We start from the raw sequence: 10,835 nt of genomic DNA on the forward strand, positions 1-10,835 counted from the left end.
TTTTAATCCTTTTAGGACAGATATACTGAAATACTGAGTGCATTAATGGGTTTTAATTAAAAAAAAAAAAACATTTGCACGGTCAAAAGAATAAAAATAAAATAAATTGGTTCACAAAGCACATTATGCATCTAGCTCAATACATATGTGATGTCTATGCGCCAAATTAGACGTTTCCGGTCGTCTTTCAAAATACCGCCGGTAAGAATAACGGGCAGTGACACAGGTTCCGACTTGAATTATCCGTTACATAAGAACATTTATTTTTGTAAAAATGAACGCAAATTATTCAGATTGTATTTGAAGTAAAGACTTGTGCGGGTTTACTGGTTTTAAATTTCATTTATTTGAACAATAGCCTAATTTTGAAAGTGTCGCTGACTAAAATTGGGTACGACCCCTTTAAGAAACGTTAGGCGGAGGCTGTGGAACTTCAAGAAGCTAAACTGAGCGTGAATAAAAGCCGACAAACGCCAGGTGGAAGGCTGGGCAAAGTTAGTTAACGGGTTTATGTTAACGGAACATTGACACAAGAACGCCACTGATAGGTATGCATGTGCTGGATTTATTTTTGTCACTATTGGGGGAGGGAAAGTTAACCAACTTCATGAAATGAAAGCGTGGGTGGTGAATTATGAATGTTTTTGCGTTGCGAGTATGAACGCTGGTTTATAACAACTTTACCAGGCTGTATGTCATTTTAAAAATAACTACCAATTATACTCAAGCTAACAATGTAAGCGATATTTGACTTCTAAATATTTTATGGCTCACGTACGGATGAAGTTGCATTGAGTTTGCAGGAAGCTGAGATGGAAACATGCAAACATAATAAAATCGTCATCCAGGGGTGGAACGGTAGACACAAGTCACGGTTCGACATGTACCTCGGTATGGGGGTCACGGTTCGTTATTGGTTCGGTACAACAGGGAAAACGGCTCCTTTTTTTAATTGAAACATTTTTTTTTTTTTTTTTTACGGTTGGAGCATTCTGGTGGCCCTGATGGTTTTAAAAGTATGCCTGGGCCGGGTGGCTATTTATATTGCCGACCCCCACATTTATCTTTTTATATCTACATTACTACACAAAATGTTAAGCGAGTCACTAGTGATGCAATGACAGCTTTCTTATTCCTTCAATTGAAAATATGTTTGTCATTTTCCAAGATGACAATGCATCATGCCACAGAGCTAATACTGTTAAAGCATTCCTTGGAGAAAGACTCATCTAGTCAATGTCATGGCCTGCAAATAGCCCAGATCTCAACCCTATTGAAAACCTGTGGTGGAAATAAATTAAAAAAAAAAAGGTCCACAGCAAGGCTCCGACCTGCAAGGATGATCTGGCAACTTTAATCAAAGAGAGATTGGCACCAAATTGATGAAGAGTACTCCATGCCTCAGAGACCACAAGCTGTCATAAAGGCCAGAGGTGGTGCTAATAAATACTAGAGATATGTTTTGATTGTTATTTCTTTGTTTGTTTCTTATGATTCCATATATTTTCCCTCAGAATGGAGTGATTCCATATATATTTCCCTGTACTTGCTCTATAAAAGTAGCATTTGCTGACCACCACAATGTTTTTTATTCATTTCTTTTAGTATTTCTGAATGCCAAAGAGTTGCACTTTTGAACTAATTCATGATTTTTTTCAAGCTTTTTATCTGAGTTTGCTCTACATCAGGGGTTCCCAAACTATGGCCCGCCTCCACATTTGGTCCGGCCCCCTGAACAATACCAGAGACAATTTTGATTTTTTTCTTTTCTTCAATAGTGTTATTTTTTTCCTGGCTTTTTTCTGTGAAGAACCCAGAGAGGGTTATTTGGTTATTATCTATTTAATTAATAGTGTTATTTTTATATTATATTATGGTATAGTATAGTATAGTATTATTATTTTATTTACTTTTGATCCGTGAAGAATCCAGAAAGGGTTATTTGATTGTGGCTTTCTGAAAAACAATAATTTTTTACATTTAGGCACTCCTGCAATTATCACAACTTTTCTGTTACAAACTGACCCCGGCCCCTCATCAGAGAAGGAAAAATTATGTGGCCCTCACAGGAAAAATTTTGGGGACCCCTGCTCTACACGATAAAATGTCTGAGTGAATGCTCGTCCAAGACGGGTGATTACATACTTTTTGCCAGGGTTGTATTTTTGTTGAATTTTTTTTTTTTTTTTAAACAATGGTATTTTTTTTCTGAACACAAAGTTATCTATTATAATGATACTATACAATAACCCATTACATCACAACATTAGCCAAAGGGAAAAGAAAAAGAAAATCGTCGAATTCTGACGAGAGAAAAAAAATTACATAAATGAAGCATTATTCGTTTAAAAAGCACGAGTGCCCTCTGGTGGCCAAAATAGTTCCTACTTCCTAGTTTGAATAGTGAATAGTTCCTTCATAATTACTATTATGAAATGAAAAGGATTAAATCTCAGGTTTTACGTGGTCAATCGGTGCCAAATAAAAACTGGGAGAGAGGTTAAAATCCGTGCTTTTGAGTCACTTTGAGTGCAGCGCTCTATATCAAATACCTATTTTTTTTCGGTGCTTTAAAGACACCACATGATAGAACAGGCTGGCGTGAAGATAGAACGGCAAGCTTGCGTCTGATTGGTATTATAGTCATGTGATTATTGTTGTGAAGTCTCATCGATGAAATCGGTACAACTACTCTGGTAATACACCAGGCGCGTCTCTACTTTTGGCATCGCTGGCAAAAAGAAAAATCCCGTATATAAAATACAGAGGAAAAATCTTAACGACTCTTGTGTAGCCCAAAGTAGCAGAGTAAGAGTAGTGTATTTTTCTTCACAAATCTACTCAAGTAAAAGTCAAAAGTATAGCTTAGTGAAATTGCTCGTTGAAGTACATTTTTCTCAAAAAGTTACTCACGTAAATGTAACAGAGTACATGTAATGCGTTACTACCCAACCGCTGCCAATTGCAATCTAAAGCACAATGTCAAACAGCATTTGATATGGTTACATATCTACTGGTGTTCTTCAGGTTGGCGGTGGCCCAGGATGCATCATTCCAGGATGCCAATGTGAACGATGTTCCGTAAGGTGAAAAAACGCCACAGCAGCAGCAGCTCTCAGAGCAGTGAAGTCAGCACCAAAAGTAAGGTATGGTAAGGGTTAGGCTTACACCCACGTCAACATTATCAACTCACAACACATTAAACCTAAATCCAATGTCTGTATCTTCTGTAGTCCGTAGATTCCAGCGTGGGAGGACTCTCCAGGTCCAGCACCGTCGCCAGCCTCGACACGGACTCTACCAAGAGTTCAGGTCTGTGAGACTCGATCTGGATTCTCTTATTTACTTACTTCTTGCTTATTCATGGCAAAACCTCTCCAGGAAACCATGTATCAGAAACATGTGCAGAGTTCCGGGTAAAGTACGTGGGATCCATTGAGAGATTACAGTTTGACATGAGTAAGACGCTCAAGGAACCTCTTGACCTCATCAACTACATTGATGCTGCCCAGGTAAGGAAACATGAACAAATGAAGTCCAGTATAGAATCCCTTGGAGTTTTGATCAAAGCTTTTATTTAAATTGCGCTGCATCTGTGCGATTGACTGGGTAGGGGCCATGGACCTGGGGTGGTCACCGCGCAGCATGTCTACTTGTCTGCAGGGCTATCACACGCCTGATGGGATTCACGCATGACTGGGTGCAATTAGATAGACTCAAGTAGAGAAACAGTCGGTGCCAGGATTAGCGATCAGGCAGCATAGAATAGGATGTCAATGTATCCACACTTACAAGTGATTCACATTAACCCTTTAACACCGAACGTGTCGGCAGCGACGCGTTTACGCATATCATCTTTGAAGCTTCGTCACGCTGTAATTACATCACCCACGTACTGCTGGTTGGTCTCTGAAAGTGCGGAAGTTGATGTCCACACCAGTTTTTATTTGAAGTCAATCGGCCAAGAAAAACGGGAGATAATGTCATTTGAGTTTTATAGTTTTATTGCACTCATAAATATGCATTAAAACGCTGCATGGACCATATTGTCATCATTTCTTGTCCTTTTTCAAAAGCGAAAGCAGCACAAAAGACTACTTATCCCAAGAGTCGTTGTGATGTCAGGAAGGACGAACCGAATGTGATTTTTAATAAATTTCCGAGCGAGGCGCCAACTATTGAAAGGGAGGCATGCGAAGCAAGCAGCGGCTGGTGCCGTGCCGAAAAATGCACAACACCGGTTGGTTTGAGCGAGCGACTTTGAAACGTGCAGAATGAATCTAAAACTACATTTAGCACACGCTAATGCATTATTTCATTAACTCAAGGAAGAAGATGAGTCGTATTTGTCGTTGTTTTCCTCTGATGAATCGGCGTCTCGGCGAGTAGAAGTGACAGTAGAGCGCAAACGGCGAAAGAGTAGGCTGTGTGACGTTGTGTGTGACGCAGCTCCGTGACCTGTTCAAAAAGAAGCTTTATTGAGTGCGCAAACAAAACAAAAAAAACTTTATTGGGTCGCATGCCTTAAAAATCCAAGAAATTTAACTACTTGTCAATATTTTTTAAAACACTTTTTTTCAATGTTATATATATTTTTTCTTCACTATAATCTTTTCAATTTTTATGTAGATGTGTGTGCGAGAAGCTTGATTGCATGTACGTATATACTTTTGATAAGGTGATGGGTACAACACCTAACTTCACAAAGAGATACCTTCCAAACCCTTTTTGTGTTAGATGATATATATACATTTTTTTCCCTCACTATTTTGCACACTATATAGCCTGTTTTGACCATAGTATGTGTAAAGGCCAAAAACGCCTATGACCATACCTGCTGTTTGTGTTGAATTGTCAAACATAAAACTATTCAATCTTATTTTTTTCTATTGAATGTTTATCCTAACAAGTTGAATAAATATTATCAAGCTTCAAAACGGTTGGTCGAGCATGTTTGGTTGTCAATGGGACGTCAACATTACAAATTTTGAAAAAAGATTTTGGGATTTTTTTGTCTTTTTGGGTCCAAAATATGGATTATAATTGGTCAGTGAAGAAAACAACAGTTTGGACATGAAGTTCAAGGTGTCCTGAAAAAAGGGACCCAATTTGGCCATTGTAAACAATTTTTTCTTTGAAATATAAAGGCAACATCAAATGCATGCAAATTTGGCCAAAATAGGCTTAGGTGTTAAAGGGTTAAACAGGGTTAGGTTCTACACCTCACATTGCTCCACTGCGCCTAATCACATCTCTTATTGACTACCCCCTCGTCTTTCTCCTCGGTTATCAGGCACAAACCACATGGTGTCCACCGGACCTCCAATCCCCAATTTTTAAAAAAAAACTTTTTTTAAATATGTAAATATATGAACCCCAAAAAGAATTTTTTTCTTTCCTTCAATAGAGAATGTTCAGGTCGAACACTCTGGCAAACACGCGCCTGTGCAAGTCCAGCCCGGATTCCCCGAGCCTCTGCCTCTGCTTGGCAAAAAGGCTTTTAAAACCTACTTAAGACTTGCTTCTAACGTTTTTTATATTTCTTTTGCTGATTTGTTGGGTCAAACACTCGTTACTTTCTTTGTGCTCATACATATGGAGGACTAGGAGTGCAAAAATTAAATAAATACACAATTAATTAAATAATTATAAGTGCCATTAAAATGCTTCTATTTTAATATTTATATATCTATTTAATTTATACTTATTCCAATATATATTTGTTTTCAAGTATTTCAATTTTTAATTTTCATTTCCATTTTAATTCATTTTTTTCCACATTTATTTATTCCAATATATATTTATTTATTTCCATATTTATTTATTTACTGGATTTCCATATTTATTTATTGATTTCATCATTTTTTTATTTCAACATTTATTTATTTCACTTTTATTTATTTCATTCTTGCACTCTTGTTCCCCGTGTGGCCGCATCAAATAATTTTATCTGTCATTGACTCATCAAACTCGGTGGGTAATAAATAAATAAATGTTGAAATAAATAAATATTGAAATAGGAGCATTGAAATGACACTTTTAATTATTTATTTATTTAATTTTTGCACTCCTGCTGGTCCTCGGTACATACAAACATGCTGGCCATGCACAAGCTTAACACAGGCTCCAGTTACGCTCTAGGCCACAGGTGGCAGTAGCGAGTAAGACTCCCAACTGGCACCTTTCAAAATCAACGTGATCAAAACTAATTGTCAAATTATATCCAGACCTAAACTGCATTTTTTTTCTTAAAGCAAGATGGAAAGCTGCCATTTGTGCCAGGAGACGAGGAGTTGATCCTGTTTGTATCGAAACACGGAGTGAAAGTGGCCTCGCTGGACCAGTGTGTAAGACCTGCTTCTTCTAATCCTACCAAATCAATTCAGCTGTCTTGAATTCAGGTTGAACACCACTAGTGTATTTCGCTTGTTCAGCATATTACATCAAAAATGGTTTCGTTTTTTGAACACCTATTTGCCTCTGTAGTAATAATGTGACCAGATAATGTTTACCGTAACTTTGGGACTATAAAATGCACTGGATTACATTGGTTATTCGGAATACCAAAGCTTTAGTACAGGAAAAAATCATTTGAGAAAAGGTTTATTTCTAGCTTTTTCCGCTTCACAGTAAATAAAATGATCATACGAAAGACAATGCGTACTGTATTAGAAAATTCCCAATCACAGCAATGCAGTAATGACCATAAATGTGAATAACTGATATGTACACACAACAATGTGCTAAACAAAGCTCATGTATATGAAACAAAATAATTTTATAACTTGACATAACCTCGTGACTTGATTCGCAGGGGCGCAACTACCCATGTTGTTATTAGTTGTAAAATGATTAATGCCCCAACCAACCGGCCCTAACCCAGCTGACACGCACACTTTTTTTTTTTTTTGTAGTATCTTTGCTGCTTTTTTAGGATGTTAGCGATACGACTGCAATTTTCAATTTACAGTTTCACTTGACATTGTTTTAGTCATGTTTGGCATGTGGCATTTTTTTGGTATGTGGCAAAATGAATTTAAGCATGTGCATTTTTTTTTTGGTATGTGGTACAATGGATTTTGGCATGTGGCATTTTTTTGGTATGTGGCAACATGGATTTTGGCATGTGGTATTTTTTTGGTATGTTGCAAAACAGCTTTTGACATGTAGCATTTTTTTTGTATGTGGCAAAATGGATTTTGGCATGTGCCATTTTTTGGGTATGTGGAAAAATGGATTTTGGCATGTGGTATTTTTTGGCATGTGACATTTTTTGTTATGTGGGTCAAAAAGGGTTTTAGCATGTGGCATTTTTTCTTTTGGTATGTGGCATTTTTGGGGCATGTGCCATTTTTTGGTTATATGGCAAAATGGATTTTGGCATGTGGTATTTTTTGGCATGTGCCATTTTTTGGTATGTGGCAAAATGGATTTTGGCATGTGGCATTTTTTCTTTTGGGATGTGGCAAAATGGATTTTGGCATGTGGCATTTTTTCTTTTGGCATGTGGCAAAATGGATTTTGGCATGTGGCATTTTTTCTTTTGGCATGTAGCAAAATGGATTTTGGCATGTGCCATTTTTTGGGGTATGTGGCAAAATGGATTTTGGCTTGTGGTATTTTTTTTGGCATGTGGTATTCTTTTGGTATGTGCCATTTTTTGGTATGTGGCAAAATAGATTTTGGCATGTGGCATTTTTTCTTTTGGCATGTGCCATTTATTTATTTTTTTGCCTGTGCCATTTTTTGGGGTATGTGGCAAAATGGATTTTGGCATGTGGCATTTTTTGGAATGTGGCAAAATGGATTTTGGCATGTGCCATTTTTTCTATTGGCATGTGCCATTTTTTGGGTGTGTGGCAAAATGGATTTCGGCATGTGGTATTTTTTGGCATGTGCCATTTTTTGGTATGTGGAAAATGGATGTTGGCATGTGGCAAATGGATTTTGGCGTGTGGCATTTTTTCTTTTGGCATATAGCAAAATGGATTTTGGCATGTGCCATCTTTTTGGGTATGTGGCAAAATGGATTTTGGCTTGTGGTATTTTTTTTTGGCATGTGCCATTTTTTTGGTATGTGGCAAAATTGATTTTGGCATGTGGCATTTTTTTCTTTTGGCATGTGGCAAATCGATTTTGGCGTGTGGCATTTTTTCTTTTGGCATGTAGCAAAATGGATTTTGGCATGTGCCATTTTTTTGGGTATGTGGCAAAATGGATTTTGGCATGTGGTATTTTTTTGGCATGTGCCATTTTATGGTATGTGGCAAAATGGATTTTGGCATGTGGTATTCTTTTGGCATGTGCCATTTTTTGGTGTGTGGCAAAATGGATTTTGGCATGTGGCATTTTTTCTTTTGGCATGTTGCCCTTTTTTGCATGTGCCATTTTTTGGGATGTGGCAAAATGGATTTTGGCTTGTGGCATTTTTTCTTTTGGCATGTGGCATTTTTTTGGTATGTGTTACAATTGATTTTGGTATATGGCATTTTTTTAGTATGTGGCATCCAATCCAAATCCAATTTTAAAGCACACTGTCTTATATGACAATTTACCATTTAAATGGGAGTTTGTGTTGAAAGGATATTAAGCTGTTTTTTTGAATGTGGTTTCTTTAAAAAAAGAAATGGGATAACTTTAGTATCTAACAGTAACCCAAGTGCTAATATGCTTCTCCAAAACATAATACAAATGGACACTTAAGACACTGATTAGCACAATCGATAACTAGCGTAGCTTTGTGCTAAGTAATGTCTCATCAACAACGAATACAAACAATAAAATTGGCTTAAAAGTATGAAGTAGCTACAAAGTAAGAAAAACGAAATCCTGAAAGGTGGGGTGGGGGAGATACATCGAAAATCGTGATCAATGTTAATACCGTGAAGATCGTTCAACAATCGAATCAGAGCACCATCAATCGTAATCGAATCGAATCGTGAGGACACACCCATAATGTACGTATACCCTGGTGCAGTATAATTCAGTAACGCTCCAACAAAATAGATTTGAGGTTACTATGCACAACTAAAATTCATTCATTAGGTGCACTGTCAATATTTGGGGACTTTTGTCTGAAAAGTAAATAAAATATCACTGCATTGGCCCAGGATGTTTTGCACCGCCACCCCCTCTACTTGATTGTGCGTATGTTGTGCTACGATGACGGCCTGGGCGCAGGGAAGAACCTCCTGGCTCTCAAAACCACTGACCCCGACCAGGAGGGCTGCAGCATTTGGGTGTACCAGTGCAGCAGTTCTGTGAGTGCCAGCAGATGAGTACTTGCTTTAAAAAAAAAGTATTTGATTGCCTGTTTTGTTTTCTACGTGAACAGGAGCAGGCTCAGTCCATCTGCAAGGTGCTCTCCGCTTCCTTTGACTGTGCACTTGCATCGGACAAGTCTTGAGGATAGCAAGTGAAGAACAGAACTAGCAATTTCAGATTTTTTGGGATCGTGGTGGGGTTTATTCGATATTACCCACATGGGAAATCAATTGCTGTACCCTCCAACTGCCTTGAAAGCAATCTCATTGGTACTTTTGAGTTGAAAATTAAGTGTTTGCATTCATTTAATTGTATTTGAGGTTTAGTCATTTAGTACAAAATATGACACAAGGTGGTACATGACGTCCTTTTGTCAATTTATTCAATGAGTTTGGTGCCTTTATTGGTACGATTTCAAAAGTGGCTGCTTGTCCTTAATTGTGTGCCTTGAAGTGATACATTTTGTGTTTGTATCACAAATTCCGGTACGCCTGTTTTTCTAATTGTATGTTTCTGCCATTGTCACTTTCACCCATTTGTTGTGCTTAATGTGTTTGACATTAAATGGCTGAAACGCTTCATATTCTTGTTGAAGTTCAACTATCCACCACTAGGGGAGGCTCTCGATTCATGATTCAGTATAGTTAAAGGAGAATTTTTTTTTTATTGAACAATAGAAAACGTACAAATAACAAATAATACAAAACAACTAGTCCACATAGAATATAACCATGTCAACATATTTACATCATAAAACATACAAAAAAAGTAGTAAATAAATAAATTAAAATAATAATTCAAGAGGAAATTTAATTAAGTACTAAACAATTTTACATGAGCTTCTATAGTTAAAGGAGTATTACAGTTGGAACTAGGGTATAAAGATGACAATAATAATATAAAATTCTACAGTATTATTCAAATTTGTAAAAAAAAAAAAAAAATTAGGTCGCATTGATTATAACGAAAATATTTAGTCAACAAATTTTTTTAAAATTTTTTTTATGACACCAACAAGAAGATAACGAGCTAAAAACTTGTTTTGGGAGACTAAAGCATAACGAGACGAATGCTAATTTTCGTCTGACGAGATGAGAACGAGACAAAAATGCGCAATAGTTTGCGCCACATGTTCACAACATATGACATTTTATGTCTAGTTAGCATGACGTGCTTCGCTCCAACATGTGCTCGTCTGTCAGTGTTCATTCGAGTTGGAAACCTTTATTATTTTAAGGGTCAAATTTAATTTTACCGATTAAAAACGTGTTTAGTAAATGTCAACTAAAACTAGATGAACTTAATCTTGCATTTTCGTCAACTAAAACTAGACGAAGACAAACACCTTTTGCTATGACTAAAATATGACTAATAAGTACCGTATTGGCCCGAATATAAGAGGACCCTGATTATAAGACGACCCCCTCTTTTTCAAGACTCAAGTTTGAAAAAAGACTTTTTGAACACCAAATTAATTTTTATACAGAAAATAATTACAGTACATCGGAAACAAATTAGTATAACAATATATTTGAGAGAAAAAGCATGTCATTTTGACTCATTCAAATCTT

The 10,835-nt window shown here is 36.9% G+C and overlaps 2 protein-coding genes across 2 annotated transcripts in view; one reads left to right on the plus strand and one right to left on the minus strand.

Moving 5' to 3' along the window:
- LOC130931481 (cleavage and polyadenylation specificity factor subunit 3) overlaps positions 1–834 on the minus strand; it is a 22,065-nt gene extending 21,231 nt beyond the window's left edge. Inside the window, exon 1 of the mRNA XM_057860330.1 lies at positions 779–834. Within this exon, the coding sequence (XP_057716313.1) occupies positions 779–830 (52 nt within the window). The 5' untranslated portion in view covers positions 831–834. The remainder of the gene's footprint in view (positions 1–778) is intronic.
- Positions 274–9,999, plus strand: itgb1bp1 (integrin beta 1 binding protein 1). The gene is made up of 7 exons (XM_057860331.1): positions 274–548; positions 3,028–3,146; positions 3,234–3,312; positions 3,382–3,512; positions 6,255–6,347; positions 9,111–9,260; positions 9,335–9,999. The coding sequence occupies exons 2-7, from the start codon at positions 3,075–3,077 to the stop codon at positions 9,404–9,406; spliced, it is 597 nt and encodes a 198-aa protein (XP_057716314.1). The 5' UTR covers positions 274–548; positions 3,028–3,074; the 3' UTR covers positions 9,407–9,999.
- The last annotated feature ends 836 nt before the right edge of the window (positions 10,000–10,835 follow it).

Source organism: Corythoichthys intestinalis, chromosome 15 (assembly GCF_030265065.1).
Source record: "Corythoichthys intestinalis isolate RoL2023-P3 chromosome 15, ASM3026506v1, whole genome shotgun sequence".
Classification (NCBI taxonomy): Eukaryota; Metazoa; Chordata; class Actinopteri; order Syngnathiformes; family Syngnathidae; genus Corythoichthys; species Corythoichthys intestinalis.

Coding starts and splice junctions, on each gene's coding strand:
- itgb1bp1 (XM_057860331.1), top strand. CDS start 3,075: ATGTTCCGTAAGGTGAAAAAACGCCACAGCAGCAGCAGCTCTCAGAGC. Junction 3,147..3,233: donor AAGTCAGCACCAAAAGTAAG/GTATGGTAAGGG, acceptor TATCTTCTGTAG/TCCGTAGATTCCAGCGTGGG. Junction 3,513..6,254: donor ACTACATTGATGCTGCCCAG/GTAAGGAAACAT, acceptor TTTTTCTTAAAG/CAAGATGGAAAGCTGCCATT.